The sequence below is a fragment of the Hippichthys cyanospilos genome, chromosome 8 (genome assembly GCF_059441005.1).
Source record: "Hippichthys cyanospilos isolate Australia breed blue-spotted pipefish chromosome 8, RoL_Hcya_1.0, whole genome shotgun sequence".
Taxonomy (NCBI): Eukaryota; Metazoa; Chordata; class Actinopteri; order Syngnathiformes; family Syngnathidae; genus Hippichthys; species Hippichthys cyanospilos.
The window spans coordinates 16,928,072-16,953,396 of record NC_142376.1 but is presented as its reverse complement, the minus strand read 5'-3'; the positions used below and the strand labels follow the sequence as shown (position 1 = coordinate 16,953,396).

General features: G+C 39.0%; 1 protein-coding gene across 1 annotated transcript in view; it reads left to right on the top strand.

Annotated features, from left to right (window-relative positions):
* col19a1 (collagen, type XIX, alpha 1) overlaps positions 1 to 25,325 on the top strand; it is a 138,486-nt gene that overhangs the window by 57,396 nt on the left and 55,765 nt on the right. Inside the window, exons 17-19 of the mRNA XM_088421108.1 lie at positions 12,845 to 12,889; positions 24,547 to 24,609; positions 24,684 to 24,728. Coding sequence (XP_088277234.1) covers positions 12,845 to 12,889; positions 24,547 to 24,609; positions 24,684 to 24,728 — 153 coding nt within the window. The remainder of the gene's footprint in view (positions 1 to 12,844; positions 12,890 to 24,546; positions 24,610 to 24,683; positions 24,729 to 25,325) is intronic.

Here is a 25,325-nt window from a genome sequence, read left to right as displayed (position 1 = left end):
TATCCCAATCAAAACTGTAGCGTCAGCATCATGTGAAGCATTTGTGGGTGGGCCTATGGTCTTTGTTTGTTTTGTCCATTTGTGTTTTCTTCTGACGTAGGAAAACAGGAAACTGGTGGGGGGGGGGGGGGGGGTTGTCTATTTTTTACGATGGTTTAGGTAATAAAAATAATGGGGAATGACTCATCCCCCATGTTTTCCATAAATTGAAAATGGAAAAACAACAAACCCTAACAATGTGAGTGTAGTAATGATGAGGCAGCCCGTTGGAGTGAATTGGCCATTGCTCAAGAAACTAAGATACATTTGCTGATGTCAAAATTATTCAATTACCCAGATGGGTAACAAAACCAAACAAAAAAACTCAACCATAAAAAAAGTATGTCTACCAAGAAGAAAAACAACATTTGTTGCAAAAGAAAAAACAAAAAGAACGTCAGCCGTTGCTTGATTTTGTTGTTTTCATAGCGCCCTAAAGTGACAATTTGAACTTCATTTCAGATCTGAGCCTGCTCAGTCAGGGAACCAGAGATTATTAAGTTGGTTGAGCGTTGTTGTGACAATGCTTCCGGAAGGAACTTCACAATAAGATGTTACTTGTACCATAAATACAGGTTATTTTGAATGCTTCGCTGACCTCCTCACAATGTTTGGCTTTGGCTTTGACTATGACACAGTGATCTCGGGCCAGAAAAGTGTGGGCACCCCTGTCCTTCAGTATTCCTTTTGTACATGTCTGTACGTTCCTTGCTTGACAGGGTATATTCATTAGTTTAGAGTACAAACACGTGAACAGTTTGTTTCGTGAACCTTTAATTAACTAGAGGAGATTAGGGCATGTTCGCTGTTTTGTCCACATTTATTTACCAAGCAAATACAGCTGCTGCTGGCGGCAAATTTCTAGTGAACTCCTGTGCAACGTTCAGACAAAGGCTCAGGTGGCTTGAGTACACGTCCCCAGAGGCAGACGTGTGCTCTGCTCAGGCAGAAAGAGTGTGAGTGTCATATGAGTCTTTCAGTCAAGAAAAGGTCAGCTCTCCTATGAGCTACATAACATTGGAGCAAATCAACTTGGCTCGCTAATGTCAGAAAGTTTAGCCTCCAGGACATTAAACTTGCTTGTCACACAGGAGACAAGCAGAGAAAATGAAAAGCAAAGATTTCTACTGCCAAGAGCATCGACGGTTGATGTTTGGACTAGCAACCAGGCTGCATGGAAAGGTCAGGATTTGGTAGACAAATACAGGGTTAGGTCTCATTTGTGACTGATGGCTTTTGTTAGACGTCAAATGAACTTATTTCAAGCCCAAAATCTAATACACAAGTGAATCTGATGCATAATATCCTTCCAAGATCCCCACTCTAATAGATACTGTGTCTCTACTCGTCAGACTGGTGTGTCTATGTGTTATTGAGAAAAAAATTCATTACAGAGGAAGGCAAACCAAACACGTTATTTACAATAAAATGTCTATGGCCCTTGTTAGTCTAAAAACAGAATTTGGATTGTTACTGTGTTTGTGGAACATGAATCGAACATAAAAATACACCTGTTTTTATTCACCTCAGGTGACGATTATTTTAACACTTGCTGTCGACTGAAATTGACATCGCAGTTGCTCAGGCTAGGGCCAATCATGTCTCACTTTTTGGTCATTTGGACATGGGCCACACTGAGATTCAATTCGTATTGCAAAATTAATCAGACTTGTTTTGACACTTGGGGCTGCAAAGAAAATATTATTTAAAAAATATATGTTGGGTCAATCCTCTGGAAATAAGAATTAAAGAACATGCAAATAGGTAATTCATATAAGGTTCATATAAGGTAAAGACGGAATTGATTCCCATTGTAACATAGAAGTGGAATGTTCAGCATTCAACAAGGGCTCCGAAAAAAATGTCGGCCAAGTCGGGTAAGTCATGTTTGTTTTGTTTGTTTGTTTGTTTGTTTGTTTGTTTGTTTGTTTGTTGTTGTTGTTTGCTTAGAACAGGGGTGTCAAAGTCATTTTAGCTCGTGGGCCTTACGGAGGGAAATCTATTCCCAAGTGGGCCGGACCAATAAAATCATGGTATATATTTATATAACTTTAAAAAAACAACTTCAAATCTTTTAGTATTTTTTATTACTGTCCAAAATAGTAAAAGCACAACATCACTTTTAATCACAAAACATTAACATTACTAATAAGATTCAAGAGATTCAAGGGTGTTATTGTCATGCGTATAGTAATCCTACACAATGAAATTCTTATTCTTTTCACTTCCCGGAACAGACTACATTCCACAATAGAGAAAATAATTAAATAAGCAATAAAACAAAAACAAACAAAAAAAAACTGTAATGGAGCATTGAACCACTAATAAATAAATAGATTTACATTTTGAACATGTTATGGAGTAGATGGATTCGAAGAAATATACATACATACACATGAGGATAATAGTGCAAAATATCATGTAGTGCAAGATATATGTATGTATTTAGCAGCTTTCCTGCACTGTGCAGTATTTGTAAGGTGCATGTGTGCATGCGGTAAAGTGACTCGTGATGAGGCAGATTAGTGCGTGAGGGATTTGTTCAGAATCTGGATGGCCTGTGGGTATAAGCTGTTTGCCAGCCTGGCAGTCCTGGCCCTCAGACTCCTGTAGCATCTGCCTGATGGCAGCAGTTCAAACAGGTTGTGTTGTGGGTGAGTATTGTCCCTGATGAGGTTATGTGTCCTCCGCAGAATCCTAGTGTGGTAAATGTCCTGCAGTGAGGGGAAGGCTGCTCCACAGATTTGCTGTGAGGTCTTAATCACACACTGGAGAGCCTTCCTGTCTTGTGCTGTACAATTGCCATACCAGACTGATGGAGGTGGAGAGGACACTTTGGATTATACATCTGTAGAAGTTGATAAGAATCTTTGCTGGCATGCCAAATTTCTTAAGTCTCCTCAGAAAGTACAGTCTCTGTTGGGGCTTGGGATGATCTGTCGAGTGTTGTTGGACCAGGGGAGATCATCGCTGATGTAAATGCAGAGGGATTTGAAGCCTTTCAGCCCCATTAATGACTAGTGGTGGTTTGTGCAGCTCCTTCTGCCGCCTTGAGTCAATGATCAGTTCTTTGGTCTTGCCTGTGTTGAGGCGGAGATTGTTGCTGCGACACCAGGCAGCAAACGCTGTCTCGACTCCACCAGTGATCAGCCTGATGACTGTATATTTAATTATGCTGGTGTTGTTTTGGGAGAAGACACAGTGATAGGTAAAGAGTGTGTAAAGCAAGGGGCTCAGCACATAGCCCATGGTTGTCCCAGTGCTTACATTTCTGATGCTAGGTGTGCTGTTGTGGACTCTGACTAATTGGGGTCTACCTGTGAGAAAGTTCCAGATCCAGTTGTAGAGATGAGATGCCAGACCAAGTGTAAGGAGTTTATCTTTCAGTTTGTCAGGGATGACTGTGATGAATGCTGAGCTGTAGTAGACAAAGAGCATTCATACAATATGTGTCCTTGCCCTCTGAGTGTATGAGTGCTGTGTGGATGGCAGTGTTGACTGCCTCATCCGAGGACCGTTTCAGTTGATATGCAAATTGTAGAGGGTCAACGGTGTCTGGAATGGTCTTTTAGATATTACTCATGTCAATCCTCTCAAAGCACTTCATTGTGATATGAGTGAGCGCTATTGAACAGTAGTCATTGAGGCAGGTCATGGTGCTTTGTTTGGGGACAGGCACTATGGTGGTGGACGTGAAGCAGGTGGGGACAGAGGCTTGTGCAAGGGACAGGTTAAAGATGTCTGTACACACACATCAGCTAGCTCTGATGAGCAAACCCTAAGTGCACGGCAGGGGATATTATCTGGCCTGGCTGCTTTCCAAGGGTTTGTTCTGTTCAGAACTTTGCGCACATCTGCTGGCGTTACCATGAGAGGAGGATCCTGTGCACACTCCACGCGCAGCATCCTTCTCTGCTGATCAGGATTCTTTGTGCCAAAGCAGGCGTAGAACTCATTCATCTCATCGGGCATTGCGACTTGGCTGGATGTGACTGCGCTGCTCCTCTGTCGATCATGCGTGATGTGGTGAAGTCCTTCCCACATGTGTCGAGGGTCAGCGGTGGAGTAATAGCCCTCCAGCTTCTGCCTGTATTGTCTCTTGGCCTCTCTGATGGCTTTACTCAGGTCATATCTGGCCTTTTTGTAGTCCTCAGCGGTGTCTGAAACAAAGGCAAATGTGCATGCACGTAATTTGGCCCTCACATCACAGTTTATCCAGGACTTTTGGTTGGGTTATATTCCTAGATGCTTGGTAATTGTAGCTGTCTCTATGCATGTGCTAATGTAACCGGTAACTGCAGAAGCATATTCATCTACATCTAGATCTAGTTGTAGATCAGGTGAGTTGGGCATACTAAATTGTCCTTAGGTGTGATTGGGTCCGTGAATGGTTGTTCGTCTCTATATGTCCTGTGATTGGCTGGCAACCAGTTCAGGGTCTCCCCCACCTACTGCCTGAAGCCAGTTGGGATAGGCACCAGCAAGCCTGCGACCCTTGTGGGGATAAGCGGCTCTGGAAAATGGATGGATGGATCTTATTAATGATCGACGTGGCAAGTGGGGGTGCGTGAATCGTTTTCTCTTTCCTAGCTGGAGCTTTGCAAAATATAATTGAGAAGCACTGTACTAGCTCAATCGCTGATGATATAAAACACATATTGATTAAGTAGTTTGTGGGGTTTTAGAGATACCAGTTTTAAGTGTTCAAATAACCCATAAGAGAGAAACAGTCAAGAATGAAATGTGCCCAGTCTGTTCGTCAAGAAGAAAAAAAGAGGGCTAAGGACAAACGCTATTGACAAGTTATTGACATCACAGCAGGTTGTATAAGAGATTTATTTGACATTTATTCACGGAAAATTGTTCAAGCGTCTTTCAGTGAGGACACTACTGCATGTGTAAAATACATACAACAATACATATGTGTGAACGAACTGGTAGCTTGTGTTTGTCGACCTTAAATGGTTATCACTGGCACGCTAATGCTAGTCGTGATTGCTAATCAATTTTTGTTAGTACATTTTGATAGATTGTTGAGTAGTTTTATATATGTATATAAAGTCGAACTCTTCTCGACAAAATCGTGTTTGCAGCCAGAAATTTTTCACAACAGGGGACGTTTCACTATGGCAAATCTATGTCTCGGACATATTGCGCAATCTGCAATCCAACTGAATTTAAAGAGAGAAAAAAAGAAAAGGAAGGAAAATTACTAAATCTACAATAAGAATTCATTTTCACACATCAATTTCTTGCATAATGTTTTTCACTTTGCTTCATCCATCTTTCATCTTACTTTTAACCAGTCTTCAAGTGTTACGCTTGGTTCAAGCTTCTGTGAGCTCTTCATTTTCAACCCCCATATAACTCAAAACAGAACTAATTATTCCACATATCTGTTTGAATAACATTAATTTGAAAGCGAAATAAGTAATATGTGATTTACAAGGCTAAAATGATTATACTGTATATACCTCTAATTCAATATATTATTCATCCGTTTTTGCGTGTTTGCGCTTACAAATGCACTTTTGTCAAGTGCCGCCTTATTGCCTCTTTGTTGTCAATGAGGCTGCGTGGATATTTTTTCCGATGGATTTTGACAGATTATGAAAGGGAAAAGACGGCTTGAATTGTCGCCTTCAGCCTTTGGACGTGTGCTTGAACAAGCCGGCATGAATATCAGCACGTGGGGGGAGAAACAGCGAAGAGCAACCTTCTACGCTCTGATCTCACAATAGTCGTCACTTGATCAGCAAATCATTTCCGAAGACCTCCATTTGAAACAAATTGAACGGGTCCGAAGATAACTACCCGTGGAGAAGAAATGAGGATGTTTCCGCAAATGACGAGCAGGAAGGAGAGGTCGTCCGAGATTTAAATGGGACGAGCAATTTGGCATGTCAGATCATGATGATGACTTTGATGGCGTTTAGATGAATTCACATTCAACCGTGTCAAAAAATAACGCGTTGAAACTTGAAATCATTTTATTGTTGCACCATTAGTTTCAGCATCTGCGTCTACGCGTGCGCACATTGCCTCGCATTTGTTTCGTTTACACCGCACCCCCCTTATGTCCCAGTCTAGGGGCCAAGGACACACCATGAAAAAGACCCCGTCTTCCCCAACTCCCAAGCAGCCAACAGACGAACCGAGATGTTACGTGGCAAACAAAAGATGTATTTATATACATAAAAAAAAATACTGAAAATATGAGCAACTAACTCAGGGTGAACGAAGGCCAAAACAACAAACATACAGTCCTGTCTGGGAAATGACCAAAAGTAACCTAACAAATGAAACAAACAAAAGACAATAGGCTTACCTCCATAACCTACATAAACAGGAGAAAAATGGTATAACAAAAATGTCAGTGCACCCCTACTGCTCCAACTACACAAACTATAAACTAACAAACGTGTGGCCGGGTGAGAGCGGAGGAGGACGAGGGATCGTCTGCAGCTGTCCCCCGCTTCTGTCATCTCGGCTCAATATATGTCAGGTGCGCACCCAACAACAGCCAATCATGGGCCCTCCTGAACCCGACCCTCCAATCCTCTCGTCGCTGTGGCACACACCTATTTGCATAGAAAATGCAAGGGAGAAGACAGAGGAAAAAAAAAAAATAAGCAGGCAGACACCTGACAGCAAACCCCATGAGCACACTTGTAACACCCTCTTCCCCATAACCGCAACAGTATGTTACTCGATGAAGAAACGCGTCTAAAAGTAACGTAATGTCATCATTTGTTTTAATTGGACAGCCAAGATATGTGTAACCACTAAAGTCAGAGGTATATTTATTTTTGTGTATTTGTAAAAGTCACCCTAATTGAAGTAAAAAAAAAAAAAAAAATGAGAGGAGGGGGGTCAACTGAGACACGAGGTCGACTTGCACACAGAGAAATATGTTAAGTATAATTTGATATTTTAATCTGCAAATTAACTATGACATCAGCAATAAACATTTTGATTGGCATTTCAGGAACATTTAACAAATGGTTTAATAATCATCGGTGCTGTGGAGAAGACCTTATGTTCGCAGGTGGTCTAATATTTGTAGTACTGTTTCTTTTGAGGGTAATTAAATATCTCAACATTACAGAGCACTCAATTATTCCAATGTGGCTACAGAGGTGTCTTTGGGTGTGATGATGTCCCTTTACCCACACCGTTAAATTCCAGCAAAATCAGCATTGTGTTTTTGTGTACAGTGTGCCCACCAACCGACGAACTAATACCTTTTAGATGATCATCTACCACAGTAACTGGAGATAGTGATTGACCTTGTCATGTGGCATAACAGCATGCGATAGGTGTACTGCGTGAGAGTAAGTGTGCAACATCTTGAGCTACATCCTGTTGAGCTCATTTCAAAAGGCCTTATCTCGTGACCCCACTCAACAGGGGCATTCGCCAGGTGGATTACCTCTTATTTTCACGGTAGATTTTCTTTATTGCCAAAAACGAAACACATCCTGCCTTCTCCATTTTACACCACCGAGGTTCTTTTGGCAAGCATGAACAGTGAGCCATGGAATGTCTCAGAGAATATGTTGACATTTGGGATAAGGATTAAGGAATTATCCTAAAGGAGCGCCTCCACAGTGTTTCTGTTGTTGACTTTGCTGTCTTTTTGGGGAATGCGTTGCAGGACTGGGCTCCATGTTTGTTGTTCTCTTGTATGCTTAAGAAGTTGCTACCCAAGTGAAGCCAGAGGATGGGTTGGGATTCATGTGGATTAAGACAACACCCGCATTGCCATCATTTGCATTGGATTGCAGCTTCTTTGTTTCACATCTCTACTACGGCTTTAATACGGCCATTAGAGAATCGACAGTTAGTGTGGAGAGGTTTATATATGACTTTTTATGGTTTACCTGAATGTGTGTCTATCTTTAATGTACTCAAGAAGCTAGTTCATCTTAACCTTCATCATCCCTCAATTCCGCTCCTTCGCAATTGCGTCTTCTTTGTCTGTCTCTCGTTCACCCCTTACTTCTATCCATGCCTCCCTCATTCTAATCTACTGCCATGACCTGAAGGAGGGCTTCACACTGCAGCTCTAAAATAATAATCAGGCGCAAGGATGTTGTCAAATTTATAGGACACTGAGTGTTGCATAGCAACAGAAATTGCCACAGTGATCCAACAGGTAGTGAGATGTTGGGTACGCAAGAAACAGGGCATGTAAGGAAACAAGAGATAGAATGATAAGAAAAAGAGAGAGACGCCCAGATGAGAGGAATACAATTGTGATGATATACACATGTGGTAGGTTTGGAGTTAGAAATGTGGTAAATTAAAGTTTACTTTGCTGAAAGGAAGGATTCACACCATATTGGCTCGCTTTGTGTTTCATCGTTGAGGCATTTAAATTACAATTACTGTCATGTTGACTTTTTGTATTATTAAAACATTTACGCAAACATTGGGTAGCGTTGCCTTAATGAAATGCAAAGCTTCTGCCGTTTAACAATCCCCTCATGATCGCAAAGATTTTTGTACACGAAGCAAGGTTTTATTTTCCTCTATTGTTTTTGTGTTCGCACATTCTTTTATTTTCCGCTGCTAGAATATCCTCTTCTAGTGTGCTGCTTATGCTTAATGCCTAGAGACAGCTTTGGACTTTTTTTCACCTCTGACACTTATGTGCACTCAGGCATTGAGTCTACACGCTTCGACAGAAAAATATCAGACCTATGCTCATGGGAGAGAGTTTTTTTTTTTTTAAAGAAACCCTGAAAAACTCAGGATTCATATTTTTTCTATTAAATGTAGGATCGATATGAGAGAGTAAGAGAATCAAGTAATTCTAAAGAGATTTTCATTCTAAAAAGACAAGACACTGTCTTCACCACAAAGGACTTGCAGGTATACGAAGGTCATGGACAGATGCGAAACAGGTTCCACTCGTGAATCAAGTGTCTTCTTCATCAGAAGCTCTACACATTAAAATCAAGATTTTTGCATTTTAAGCCTTGTGCAGTATTTTGGCATTTTCTTCCATATCATTCTCCAAGTATTTTTGTCAAGGGATGGCACAGTCCTGGTAATGTGATAAAAGTGGTCATGCCGTGTTGAACTTTGACATGATGTCGTCATAGGGGTGAAATTTCAGCTCTCGAGTGTCTTCTTTCAATGCTTTCCTTTTGATGTGAATGCCTCCGATGTAAAGATCAAAAGATTGGACAAAATACCACCCAAGGCAAAAGATCTTGAATGAGTAATAGGGTTCGTTATGTACTATGAGGCATGTTGATTCTGAAATGTAAATGTGCGAGCAAAGACAACATGGAACACAAGCGACGCATTGGCCACAATGCTATTTAGCTAGCATGTGAATTAGTTTTGAATACTTTCTATATTTTTAATTACAATACAGGCTGAGGAACAGGTTGAAATTCAGGAGATAAGTGATACTGGGAATATCTTTTATCAATCACAACGATGACACACAGGTGGCAGGGACAATAGTTGTTTGTAGTAATTTTAATAGTGTTTTAATCACACAGAGGAAGTTCCAGGCTCTTAAATTGTAAAAGATTAAGTAGCATAAAATTCCAGACAAAATCTGTTTCACGCATTGACTTTTGAACAGTTACTTCAGGCATTAGATAGATTGCTGTTAACCTACTGTATTTTTCAGACTACTAGGCACACATAAAATTCTTTAATTTTCTCAAAATTCAATTTTCTTCACTTAATTTTGTCAAACGGCGAATCTTATTGCTGTGGCAAGGCGAGGTCGCCAATGTGTGCCTTATGTTTGGACAAAGGCTTTTCAGTACATCATTTTCACTTCACATTAGACATTTCAACTTGGCAACATGCAAATTGCTATAACTTGGTCAATTTCTTAGCTACCTCCATATATTATGTATCAAATAATTTAATTGTAGAATTAGAATATATTAATATCTCAATGTTTATTTTCTGAAATAAAAGCACAATTTTGTAAAAACACATCACACATAGGCACACACACATACAAACACGGGCGAACGGACAGACGGATAGATGGATGGATTATTTCCCAACAACCAAAAAGTTTAAATTGTAACAGAAGTGCATAAAAATAAAAGATTAAAAGTAGGTGTGCATGGTTGCTAAGAAGCTAGCTAGCGCGTCGCTATGACACAAAGTTCCTTTTTTCGAAAGCAACCAATGAAAGTCAAAAACATCATTAATGTGACCCTCTAGCATGACATTGGACAAAAACCAGACAGCCAAATAGTTGTACCAACACCGTGCCAATAGTTTGTAGAATGCATGCTATACAAACATGCTGTCTCTCACCTCATGGCAGACAGATCATTATGTCATCTGAACATTGGCGAATAATCCAAATGTAATTTTAATGTAATGCTTTCAATTGTGGATTCTATCGAGCATTTTATTTTATATAATAAAAACTATACAATTTAGAGCTAGCTTCAAATAGCAGCAGTTGTTCTCATGTTTTTTTTCATGTTCCTTACAAATCAAAAACTTAGCAAATGTTAAAAAAAAAAGAAAGACACTGTGTCCCTATGTTACTATTGTCTTGCAAAGCAGGCTGAAGTTGCGTGATGATCTACGTCTATAGATTGAAGCAGAAATCAGTTTTGATTTAATCGAATCCAATCAATTTGAATGGAAATTCGTTTCAAATACGAAAATTGAATCAAATCGAATTTCCTGTCCTGAGGACCCAACAGCTACCAGAGATAAAATGACCACTGCATGGTGATCATACAAGTGTGTTGAGGAAGGGAGGGAGGGAGGTACAATGGCAACAGCAGTTTGGAAATTAACCTGAAATGGTTAAGCACTGTTCTGGGATATTGTTTTTTATCAAATGTGAAATTCAACCCTTTGAACCATTTACAAACTGAATCTTCTCTTCAGGCTAATGTTTGTTTAAATGGTAGTTACCCCCCTCTAAAAATGATTGCCTTTGAGTTTATTTTTTTGAACACTGTGACTGGAACACCACTATTTATCTTAATTATAATATGCAAAGCACTCGGTCAGGATGCACTTTGCAGTTGAAAGCAATGTTAGGGCAAATGTGTAAAATGATTCCAACAGCTGAATAATTCATGCTTTGCTTGGAATAATATGAAAAATTCACTAGCTAAATTACTTATCTCTATAATCTTCTTTTGTTGTGATCTGGTAGAGAGAAAGGTTTGTGGTGGTGGAGTTCAGAATGATCTGACCTCTTGGCAAAGGTAGCGTTTATTCAGTTTTTGCATTTATTCATGGATAGTGGATTGGGAAAAATCACCCTAATGAAATGCTGTCTTTGTAATGTTTATAAAATCTCCTTCATTGCATATCAGAACACAACTTACGATTGTTATCAATGAAAATGTTTACGTGTAACCACCATTCGCCCAGATGTTCTTGTACAAGTAGATCAAAAGGTGCATTAGTATGTCAAACAACCTGAGGACAACAACAAAAAACGCAGAATAGAATTACACTTATTACTAAGATTTAAATGGATTGTTCTGCAGCTTTGTTTCTTTTACTTACATGTCCTTATCGTGTGAAATCGACTTAAACCCCACATTGCAAAAAATGAAAAGCCATTCAAACACAAGGACCACCAATATTTCTCAGTGAATTTTGGTCTTTTATAACTGTTGCTGTCACATAATAACCATATCAACTGTTACAAGTTAACATTGGAAGTTCTTTAATGATTTTTCTTTCTTTCTTTCTTTCTTTCTTTCTTTCTTTCTTTCTTTCTTTCTTTCCGAAATTGCTTATCCTCACATGGGTATAATCACAGTGTTTCCCAACGTTATTGAGCCAAGGCACACATTTTAGATCACAACACACATTGACACCTAAGGACATTTTAGAACACACTTACCATGCATGTTTTTGGAATGTGAGACGAAGCCAGAGTGCCTGGAGAGAACCGATGCAGTCTCAGGGAGAACATGCAAACTCCTCCTTGAACTTGGCACTCTGAAATGTGAGGCGGATGTGCTAACCACTCTTCCACTAGGCCGCTCTTTATCTAAATCGGTACGTATGTCATGTCCTGCGCAAGAAAGCAAATAGGAATTTGAACCCCCCCAATTAACTCTGACTATAAATAATGCAGTACAGTTTATCTCTGAAATTGTTAGAGGTAGACCTCTAGTGCAGTAATATGTCTTGTAACGTAAGGCACCTTTTAACACAGAACACAAAGATAAACCTGCTCATTGAAACTGCATCTTATAATGCTTTTTTTTCCTTAATCACCCTCCCACCCCAACTCCACCTGGGGATTCTGCCCCACTATAGGAGAAATTCCATAGTCTGTGATGCAAGTTGAGATTCTTCTTACATGGGTGTAACCCCAAGCCCCATCTCCATTACACCCTGCTTGTAAATCATACTTTTAGTTTGAATCAGAATCATTACATCTCATTAAGATGTCAATGTTTGAAGTCCTGCACACTTCCAAGGACTCAAGGCTTTTTGTAAAACGATCATTTCCCCCTGACCTTCCTAGTCAATAGCGGCCAGCTATTTGGCTTGGCCGGCTGGCTGCTGTATTTGCTCTCTGCTTTGATTGATGCACGAGGGACTCGCACAGCTGGAAGAGGGGAGAGTGAACCAGAGGAGGGAACAAAGATTTTCAGGCCACATAGGGTGCTGCAATTAAGCTGTTTTCTTGTTGTTAATTAAAAGCAAATTAGTGAGTGCGACAGGAGTTGCTGTCAAGCCTTATTTGCTGGCAGCATGTGTACAAAGTAACACCTGTTGTTGCATCTTCACTGGTCTCATCTCAATCTCCTTTATTTGTCTTTCTTAGGGGCGCAGAGGAAAGACTGGGAAGCCTGGACCTGACGGCAAGCCTGTGAGTGGTACTCGGTAACATACACAACTATAAACAAGAACCCGATTAAAGGAATGACCTCCAAATCTACAAAATGCGGTTAAACTCATGCATAATTTATTCGAATGCATTTTTGCAGCAATTGCAAATTAATCCCAATGACAAACAGCTACAGGCTTTTATCCATTAAGAGTCTAATTTAATTAAAAATTGGCTTGAGAATTCCCATGCACTATCAAAAAAGACCAAGACAAACAGTCCAGGGGGTCCACTACATTGAAGTCTGACCATGTTTTTTTTTGTTTCCTATTCAATTTCTGGTTAATTCCACATTGATTATATTTTAAGTTATGTCAATACCCATGTAACATAGCTGTGTGTATATTATTTTAAAGACTATTCAGAACAAAGTGATATATGACCTATGAGAGTTGTTTTTGTAAACCAGAATATTTCAAATCAAGGCTATCAAAAGGGAAATGAAGCGCTTGAGGGCTCGTATTAATAAGAAGGTTAAAAGTGACTGTATGCCCCATTGTGTTTTTCTTATCATCTTATCCTCAGCAATCCAAACCAATTCAAACTTCCGCTTGTGTGTTTGTGTAGTCACGTACACACTGGAGGCCACGAACATATGATGCATTAAAACAAGACTGCTTGTCAGACTCGTAAGTGCTCTGATGTCAAGACAAACTGGAGCTCCATATTGCTCTGCTGCTTCGGGTGTCCAATTATTTTCACACACTATTGCCCTGATTGCACTCCTGATCTGGATCAGGAGTTTTCTTACTTTATTGAGTACCGGAATCCAGAGAGATCCCGTTCTGCTTCGATCACTGTTATGCTCTGTAGCTTCAATTATCTTTGGTATAATTGAGCCACTCACTGTTAAATGTCTCCCACATGACTCATTGTAAGCCTTGCCTACTTAATAACTCATAAAGTTGTAGGACGCAAAGTCGAAAGAGAACAAAAAGACAAAGGTAGAGACGGTGTGACATTTCTAAATGGCAAGTTCTTGACGATACTCTTAGCATGTGCCAACTTTGCCTCCTTCCCATGCCACTGACATTTATGACTCACCTGTTTTTCTGAGGTTGGATCTCAGGGCCAAAATTGTCTATTCAATACACCCAACAGGCCATCACTCGCTCTTGTCCTTTGGCAGCAGGAGAGCGCTGGCACCTGAGGGCCGAACGGGTACTTTCAAAGTCTTATTAAAGTCACAATGACAGGAGAGTCTGCAAACACTGCACAATAAATACTGACACAAATATGACTCATGTCTATCTTATTGCATAAGCGAGGTTGATTGGTTACGCTGCAGGTCGATCAGGAGGTGTCTTGATGAAGTAACTAATACAATTTAGACTGTCTATGTCTTTTCATGTGACACATACACATCACTTCTGTGCTTACATTGAGTGAATAACTAAAAAAAAAGTGTTCACACGAAGCAGTAAAAGAAAAAAAAACAAATATAAATATTAAGCATGTACATTCTTTTCATCACATTAGTGGAAGTTAAGGGAACCTCATCGTTACTCCACTGGTTGTGGAGTAATGCATTTACTTTATTTAATGGACTGTGCACCTCAACTGATCTATATTTAGACCATCTATGCATTTGCTCTAGTTTGATTTATAACAGCTGCCTTTCCATGTATGCGCTACATTATTTGCGTCGTCACAAATTGTATAATGTAAATATAGCAGAGACCCAGAAAATTGCATTGCATCATAATCTCTAAACATTAAAGCCTTTGCCAAAAACTTCAGTCAGCCTTGCGCAGATAATGTATGTGTTCATAGTGAATGAAATTTTGGCCTAAGATAAGTCAGCATCCAAGGTGGGCTTTGACCTAATTCATAGTAAATATGATACTTGATGAGATCTAATAATACTACATGACAAAGTCACCCTTGAATTTCATTTCTCAAAGTGAAGTGGTTTTATACTTGCCTTTTTTTCTTGGAGAAACTTTGAAGTTCGTTTTTCACCAAACTCACAAGACGTGGCATGTGGCATTATCAATAAACTGGCTTTGTGTTTGGCAGAGCAGCTCTGCCCTGCACTTGAAATGTGTCCGTGTGTGTAGAGGAGGGTGAGAGATTGAAAATAAAGCCTTTCAAATGTGTGAATGCTGAGAGAACTGTTGTCACAATGGATGAACTGAAATCAATGCTGTATATACAAAGATGTTTCTGACAGCGTAGCTTTTAGAGGTGGAAAGCTTTGGCGGTCTCATTATTGGACTTGAATCAGATTTTTGGGTTCAGAATTCAGTTAAAAAAAAAAAAAAAAAAATATATATATATATATATATATATATATATATATATATATATATATATATATATATATGCTTCTACTCTATTCTTTATTTTAATGAATTGACATGCCAACCACCAGAATGGAAGATGAAAGCCTTGGTATTTGAATAGGAATTGTAAGCCTAAGTGACTTGATGGTTCAATTATTCCAATTAAGTACAATATCAATGTATTAGCCCTATCATTCCTCTTGATGTTTGTCAGCTTTCATAGATTGATAGAAAGACCACTTTGTTTAAATATTTGTAGGTATTCATGTTTACTGCATAGATGGACCTGTTTTTTTATGAATGCATTACCTATTTGTTAGTCAGCGCTAATGCTGGAGACTGGTGCCATATCGTACAAAGAAAGGGTCATTGACCAGCCTTTTTTGTTTTTGTTTTTGTTTTTTTTATTGTCCTTAATCACCAATTGAATATGATTTCTTATGGGTGTGTATAGTTATTGGTGAACACATGACAGCTATAGTTAAACAAAGTCACAAGGAGGACTAAAGCTCTTTGGAATGCCAAGATCAAAAAAGCATATAATAATCTATTTCATTGGCTTCAGCGAAATATGCATCTGGCATATTTTACTGTACAGAAAAACACGCATGAAGTAGATTTGTTTTCATTATTTTTCTAATTTATAATTTATTTTTGTGGGACATTTTCAATCAATACTGAATTTTAGTAAATGAGAATCTTGATTTGTTTTTGTACAGATTTTTGGGCTCACTTCTAGCAGTTGTACACTCGCCTAACTACGGTTAGTGTTGGTACATGGGTTTAGTTACCTACTCAGTTACAGTGTGAATGTTAGTGCCAGCGGTTATGCTTCCTTATATCCTTAGACATGCCTGATGGTCAGCGGACTACCAGTCCAGGGTGTGATCTGCTTTGCACACCAAGACAGCTGCAGCTGCAGACTTCAGATTCTTGATGACCATAAACAGGATCTTTCAGAATTCACACTGTATTTCTGACTTACTATGTCTGGTTTCTGGTTGTTCAGGGTGGGAATCTAATGATTTGATTGAGAAGTTTGGGGTCTACGATTTCATTCGATTTTCATTCAGAAATGATTCAAAATTATTCAATTCAATTAAAAATGGTTTCAGCTTTAATCTAAAGATGTGCAATCATTATACTACCTCAATAATAATAATATTTTTTTTTTTTTACTTTTATTAAGTTTTGATAAGTAAGGAACACACGTTTTTCCATAAAAACAGGGCATGGACAACTGCTACTCTTTGAAGTTAGCTATAAATTGTATATAATTTGTAGTATAAAAGCAGATGAAACAAAAATAAATTATGTAAATATTTATAATAAAGTAAGAGGAACAAGTTACATTGTCATAATTCCAAAACAATAATTCCAAAAAAACAGCTGCACAAATGACAAATATTTATGTTTCTCAGTTTGTTGTGACAAATAAGATATGAAAACTTTTCAAGTGAGCAGCTACGTAAATTGAGAGTATGGGCATAACATGTGTGCCTGGTTGATTTTGAACATTATCAGTCAAGATCACCAGATCTGTGACTTTTAAAGCCAGTTTATTAGCAACAGAGTGAAACGTCACATTGGCGGCCATGAGGCTTTCATGTTGAGTTTGCAAAACGCGAGAAGGCTGCGTTGCTCACGATGTCCATGCATCACATGTTAGTGCCACTCTGGGCGTTTCCTTCAAGGCTCCGGCAACTTTTCTTTCAATCTCTTGGTAAAAGCTGTGGCTTCAGCTGTCTCAGTTGATAAACCTTTGGGCTGGTACAGCATACCTAGGCTCCACTGTCTGCAACATTTTCCACCACATTGTAAGGGCACACGATCTTTGCTTTCAATGAGTACTGTCGCCCCAAGTCAAATGAATGCAAGACCTGTAGAAAAACCTGCTTTGACTTTGACGAGCACATTGCTATTCATAGTGAGAAGCTGAAACCTCTTCATAAATGGCAGCTTTCAATCAGTTTTAGCTGATATGTGAATAGCACCTTAGACCTCCCGCGTCGCAACCCATGGTGACTCACCACTCACCCTCAAAACAGGCAGATGGTCATTATGTACAGTACCTTTTCTAAAAGGCTTCGCAATCATTTTCATGAGGCCCAGCGGTGCTGTAGCTCACAGGAGGCACATAACATATGTGGTGTAAAACATCCCCAGACATGGATCTCACAAGCCTCCCACTGGCGCTGTTGCTAACCCTATTGCCTCCTAAGCTATCGCACCCCCACCTGCTCGACACCTCCAGCCGCCAACTTGTGATTAAGCCAAGAGTAAAAATTAGGAGGCAGACCTCTTGACTGCTCTGTTGATTTCTCGTATTGACATGCCGCGCACCAGGTTGTATCGCTGAGTCGTTTGCCGCACTCTTTGCCAAGAGGAAAGGGGAGTGGCAGCTGGCCGACCTTGACAAGAAAGTTGTCGGCATGAGTACACAATCTGCTTCAAAATGACAGGGGACGGCTAGAGGTGTTATTTGAGGTATTATGTTAGGGAGCTTATTTAGATCGACAACCTAAACAGTGAGCTGGGAATACATTCACTATAACCTCTTCAACATTGCCTGGAAAAGCTCACATTTTTCTGGCTTTCGTCCAAACTATGCCGACACAGTATGGGGAGACAAAGTTCTTTAACATTTCACATGATGATGTCATCACCACTAAAATATCTCGGGTGGCGTGTAGCTCTGTGTGAACACAGTTGCATCAGTATTCCACAGACAATTGTTTCTTTTTTTACCTTTGTGTGAAACTCGGATATTAATATCGATTCCTCCATCCATTATCTGGACCGCTTATTCTCACAAGGGCGTGCTGGAGGCTATCTCAGCTGTCTTCGGGTAGTAGGCGGAGGACAGCCTCAAATGATTGCCAGCCAATCGCGAGGCACATAAAGACAAATAATAATTCATGCACACATGCACACTTGAGGAAGATTTTGAATTTCGAATAACATCTATCGTTCATGTTTTTGGAATGTGGAAGAAACCAGGGGGAACCCGGGGAAAAGAGGCATGGGGAGAATTTGCAATTTCCGCACATGTAGCCTGGAGCGAACCCACGACCTCTCCACTGTGAGACGGATGTGCAAATAAAACCGAATGTTAATAAAATTATTGAACAAAATAAATAAATAGCATTGCTAATGAGCATAACATGCTCATACATCAACAGCTAGCAATAATATATATAACAAATAGAAATTACACAAATGTCACTTTGAATGACACAAAATTAAAAAATGACAATAGTTAGTGCTGTCAAGACATTTAAATAGATAAAATAGAATTAGAAAAAAATCTTCATTAAGATCTGTAATTATATGAGCCAATGAATCTATTTTAACCTCACCTGAAAATCTTTGAGAAAAACGTTCACTCAAGGTTTTTTTTTATTTATCTATTTATTTTTTTAATATAGATGAGGGGTCACAGCCCCAAATGTTGACAGAGCCATGTTGAACTAAAAAACAAAAACAAACACGAATCTGTCTGGAGCTGCCAAAAATTACATAAGCCTAAGGCAATGTATGCCATAACTGTCTATTTTAGCTTTATTAGGCTACTATGAAAATGATTAAGTAGGGTACAATGATGAGCTGTCATGATTTAATATTTATTTTCCCTACAGGGCATGCATCCTGGAGAGAATTACATACCACATTACTGCTATACGATGGTCCTTTAAGTTTAACTTCCTTTGCAAGATGAATGATTGTTTTGTTGCATTGATGAAATTTTAGAAATATAATAAAGAAATATGTTTTTGCTGTCATTTTTATTTTGAGGATTTGAGAAAACAACACAAAAACATTGTCCTCGGACCTGAGCAACACAATACAGTAATATCCTTACGTGTCATTCAAATTATATGACAAAAATCTGAAATCCCTTTTTAAAAAGAGCCAATCCGTTACCAAATATGTGACGACGGCAGGATTGTCTTATTCCCCTTTTCAATGAGACTTCTGTTTTCGGATGTCCCTGGACAGCTTCTCAACATTGAAGATGTTATTTGGCTACTCATTGCAAAACAAATACAACAAAGTCATCCTTTCCACATTGGCAATTAAAGCAAATGATTCTGTCCAAGGTTCTCTCCAAGACCGTTGAATCCTCTGTTCTATATGTTTCTCTTTTTTGGTGGGTTGCCAACCCCTAATATTGAAACATTGTGTTATTTGGAGCAGAGTCAAACATTAATATTCAACAACATAAAAGCGGCTTCATTTGTTAATTTATTTTTACAGATGCAGCTGTAACCATTTACTTTGTGCTATATTTGAGTCTAGTTCCAAGTGTGGTCTGCAGCCTTGAGTTTCACCTGTAAGTAGGAATAGTACTATTCTCTCTTTTCAATCAATCAAAAAGAAAATAACACTTAAGTCAAACATGGCCCATCTTATCTGTTGCGGACCTGCTCAAATGCTGGTGTCCTCCAGTTTAGTGTAGCAAAGAGCTTTGCTGTGCCTCGTTACATTAGCATCTTTTGTTTTAAAGATTTTCATCACACTGACAACTCTCACATGCGCCTCCATTTTCATGTCTTCCTTCTCCTGAGCTTGCCCTCCCACCTACAACAGAAGCCTATAAGGTTACGTCAAAAACAATGATATCTAGTGTGTCCAGCATACAGATATATAAAAAAAAAAACATTTATAGTAATGATTACATAAAAGAAATAATCATTAGTCCTTATACAACGCATGCACACAAACACTGTTGAGTGGTCAATTCTGCTGCCCAGAGCCAGAAACGATTGAATGGGATGGGACGGAATTTACTCGGGTTAGGGTGTGTGTACATCCCTCCACAGAAGATGATTCGCTACATTTTTCAATATGTGGCGTGCGAAATGGTTCAAGGATGGTTCATGTCAGAAGTGGAACATTTTGATTTGGGATCAGAATTTGGTTCATTATGGAATGGTTCAGTTTGAGACGGTATGATGCAATGACTTTTCTTGTCAATTTACATGTATTCGAATGAACCACTCAGAATGCTAAATGTGCCATTTCCCTCTAAAATATATACTTCTAATAAAAGATGATTCAATACATGTCTCATACTTCAAATTGGAACGATATGTTCGATTCAATGCGCTTGCAAAAAAACACTTTAAACTGTCTTTTTCTTAAGCTCTTAGAATTTACACATCTCTAACAGGTCTAGGGAGAATAACTAGCAACTAGTAGCATCCTTGGGCGACAATAATAAAGCGCCATCAGGGTTTGCTCACTCAGTCTTTTGCAGCCAATTTTTATACATCATAACTAGACAGAGCATAGAATGGCACAACTGCAGTATGTCCTAGCTGCAACACACGCACAACACATCGCGGTGATCAAGTGAATGCCTGTATCTCGGGGGAGTCTCAAGCAAGCCTTGCAAGAAAGCTCGCACATGTAGATGATGCAATGGCTCATAGCAATCACACCAAGAGTCTTCGCGAACTGACCCTCAGCCACAAAATGCAATCCAGCCAAATAAGGGTCAAGCAGATGGATGCGAGGGACAGACAGTCAGGAACAACTACATCAGTTCCAAAAGTACAGGAAAGTTCAGTCAGTGAAGTATGCTAGAGGGCAAAAGCAAGGTGGCAGCCATACTGGAAATAGAGAAAGGACGTTGGGTAATGATGAGGGAGGGACAGAAGTGGAAGAAAATTGGGGTCACCTACTGTATGAAAAGTGTGTGACTTGGTCTAACAGGAACGTGTCAGAGACAGACAGCGCTTGTCTTTGTCCCATGTGCTTTACTTGATCATTGTCTTAAGAGAATGGTAGCACTTGCAAGGGTATGACTGGCTACTACATTTTAGGAACACGCCTGGAATTTTTTGCACCTTTAAAAAGCCCAAACTGTTACATTCAGTGTTGGGCAAGTTACTTCAAAACCATAATGCATTGTTTAGTAATTACTGTCTTTTCAAAGTAGTTACATTACACCATTACTGTTTTTAAAATATAATGCATTACTTTTAATATTCTCACCACCATTACTGGAAATATGGATTTGCCATTCTAAATGGAGCTCATTACACTCATTACACATCCAGTGAAAGATTGTCTTCAGTTTAAAACAAGTAGAAATCATTTAATCTGTTTTGTGAACGTTTAAAGACAAGATACTTTTTTTTGTATATTAATCCCTTTATTACAGTACTTAGCTTCACAGCATAGTGATGTGTTGTTTATGCTGTAGGCAAAAACAGTGCATTTCACAATTTCAATGTTAATATTCAAATGCAAGTTCAGTCAGCAGATGTTAGGGACAGTTGTTTCAAAAATAGATCATTTGGGTGGGGCTAACGTTTGCAACTAGCCTACAGTACATCATTGTTATTTTGTGCTTCATCTTGATACATAATGTCCAGAACTATTCATAGACTCTTATTTATAGCAATTGTACAGTTAAAATTGGCATTAGCTTACCTCCTCACTATTGCTAGTTGTGACAGGGATCTTGCTGACAATGCAGTAAATATTTGTCTTAAATAATATGTATAGCATGAAGACTTTTCACATTCAAAAGAAAAACAGAAAAAAATATATATATACTACTTTGCGGGTTTTACTTTTCGCGGGGGATTACGATCCCCATTAACCGCAAAAAACGAAGGATCACCGTATTACAGTACATATCCTAACTGTAAAAAGGTCATGAATGGGTCTTCAGATTTTTTTTATCAAATGTACAAACGTTAGCAAAAAACCTAGAGAGGGATCCGCAAACATGTGACAAAAAGTACCCTGCATTTTTTTTTTTTTTTTTTATCGGTCAATGAAAATGGTTGAGTTCAAAGGTCGAGATTGCTTTTAATAATTATCTTCCATAGTTGGACATGCTCAGGGGAAGGGCATATTGAGTTTCCAGGCTTATTTTGAGTCACAGATTTTCTTTTGAATTGGGGCCCATTTCAAGTCTCACCGGATGGTGTTTGTTATCTATTGCACAAAGAACAAATTGGAGCAATTGTTCGCTTCAGTCATTCGGTGATTGCGTATCCATGACAATGCCTCTCCATTGTTAGAGTTTAATGACACTTTTTCAATGTACTTATCTCACTCCTAACGGGTGTTCCTGTGTACATAGTCCTGCAAAAAATCTGGAAACCACTAATGTATGGTATGTCAGTTCAGTCCTAAATGTTTTTGTCTTAACCAACTAAGGGTCTATTTAAAAGATCCAGAATACCAGGTGCAAAATGTGTGGTCACGCAATGCAATGAATGGACCCAAACTCAAGGAAAGGTGTTTTGTCATATCTGATAAGGAATGACCCCTTCTTGTTGATGACCCTTATTCGGTTCTTATGTAATTCATAAGCTTTGCAAAATGCAGAATTACAAAATAGATACTGTATTGGTTTTATTTTTATTTGGGCTTTTAAGAAACATGAAAAGAAACTAAATAAAACCAGTGCAATTTGTGTAGGGTTTGATAAATTATATTGTGCATGCCTATTGAATCTCATTCATGGCCAGATCAGAGGGTGGATCAGTTGCTCTTTGCGGTGTTTCTCCCTCCACCTGCTGAAATACATGCGTGCCACTCATCTCGCATTTTTGTCTTGAACAGACAAGTCAAGCCGTCTTTTCCTTTTCAAGAGCAAAATCTACTGGAAAACAATTATTCACGCACCCTGGTTTTTGACAACAAAGAGGCAGTAAGGCGTCACTTCACAAAAAGGCATTTGAAAATGCAAACATGCTAAAACGGATGCATACTATATCAAATTAGAGGTAGCTATAATCGTTTTGAGGCTTTTAAATGACATGATATTACTTAGTTCGTGTAGAAAATTGGTCTGATTTTGAGTTATGTGGGTATATGTTGACCTCTCCCAATATGGGGGTTGAAATTGCAAATGAAGAAATATGGTAGTAGGTTAAAATTACACAGAGAAAAAATGTGTGTGTCTCTAAAAATTATATTTACAAAAAGGAATTATTCAAACCATCTGAATTTGTAATTTCAAAACCGCCGCAAGCCTCTTTCCGTATTTTAAACACACTATTATCTTTTCACCCTGAACTTTATTTCTTAGACTTTTCTCCCTAACTTCACTGGCAAATCATCTGTGAACAAACTATTTGATTGACTCATACATGTCAATGTGAGGAGAAGGTGCAAGGCACAACTGGTTCGAGTGGTTTATGTGTGCATATGACCATGACGATTAAACAAAAAACAAAAAAATGTGAATCCCCCTAAATTGTACTTTTTCAACTGTGAAATAATTACTCTATGCCTGTGGAGAATAGCGCCTGCAAAATAAAAATGAATCCTTACCACAGTCCCCTATTGATGTTCTCTGATGTATTACTGTAAAGCTATAGTAGGTTTTGCTTCTTGAGATGGCTCAACATTAACAAAAAAGGGGGTATGAGGGGGCCACATATGGTTAATAAAGCTTCATCAAATTCAATTAGAGCAGTTTTCACACTATGCGTCCACCTTTCCCAGAATTGTAGTATGACAATCCATCTGTTCATAAACAGGAACAGTCTGCTGATTAAATAAAAACTGAGGAAACAGGCCATAGCTCATTAAAGGAATACTATCACGGTGGCTGTTGTCAAAGTAATTGGGGGAAGGTCGGTGCATAATTTTAAGTTTGCCCAGGTGCCGCTACGCAGTTCAGAAATACTGTATATCATAACCTCTATTAAATGTTCTTGTATTTTGGTTTATGTACTTTTACATTTTAGCTTTGAACAGTTTCTTGGTTGTGTTTGACTCTAACCAGAATGGGGGGAAAATAGTTGCTGATGAACATGTCTGATCCAAGGGTGTTTGTTTTCTAAAATAAAATAAAATATGGGGTCAAAAGTTGTTTAAAATGAATAAAAGTACGATGAGAGTTCTGGAAAGTCCCCAAGAGACCTCAAAGTTTTTCCTGTTTAGATTTCTATCACAGATGTATCTTACTTATCATTCCCTGTATGTCATGGCCAATGTGAAGGTACACTTGGTGTTTACTTTGACATTTTCCCACATAAATGACAGAAAGAAATCCTATTAAAATGCACCAAGGACGGCTCACCAGCAATCATTAAGTGCCATCTATTGGAAGTCTGTGGAATGGAACATGCAAAAAGTACTGCAATGCAACAGGGGCTGATGTTTTCCACCATTTTAGATTCTCACACTCTTCTTTCTTCAAGCGGTAATGAGAATTTGCCGCATTTGGATTCCGATGTTTTTTGTTTTGTTTTGTTTTGTTTTTGTTTTTTATCCTAAGAGACTGTCCTTGCCTTAAGTTTCTCTATGAATTTGTGTGTGTCATTGTGCCCCCTCCTTGCTTGGTAATCAACGGAAACGGTCTGCTCTTTCCACATGCAGGGGCAAAAGGGTGAGGCTGGCGTCTCGGAAGAAAAGGGGGCAAAAGGAGACAAAGGAGACCCTGTAGGTATTTTCCTGCAGCAACATTTTAAATGCTGCTCTGCAATTGAGTCATTTGCCAACACCTCCTCCCACAGGGTCAGCCAGGTGCGCAGGGGGTCGAAGGGATGAAAGGACAGAAAGTGAGTCAATGTCAAGTGCCAATGCACGTCACAATACACATGCCTCCTCTCTGTTTGTGTCTGCTGTCACTGTGCCTGCGAGAGTGTGAGTTATTATTGGTCTGTTTGGTCTGCAAGGATATCTGAATGTCAGTCATCAACAACTAATGAATTGGCAGCTCTGCTGCCTTTATCCCTCTCAGCAGGACAACAGAACACAACACAAACTAGCAGCGGGCAACTTGTACTTTTTTGTTCCTAACACGCAGATTTCAGACGTTTGCAGTACAGTGTTCATAGGTTAGTCACATGTGTTGCAACCCAACGATGTATTTGTCACAGTATTTACAATCAGCACCATCAAGAAATTAGTTATTAATTTGTTCACAAACATACACTGAGTAGAAATTAAAAAAAAAAAAAAGGCAATCTTCACAAAGATGCTTGGCAGTGATGTTACGGTACGGTATAGCTAATAATGTGAGCAGTTACAGTATATTTGCCATAATTACCAAAACCCAAAGAACATAAAATTTAAAGCGCGGCTTGCAGCCATATAGTCAGTCTCTTATTTTTGGACTACAGACCCTTTGATTTTCTTTACAACAAGATAGCCCA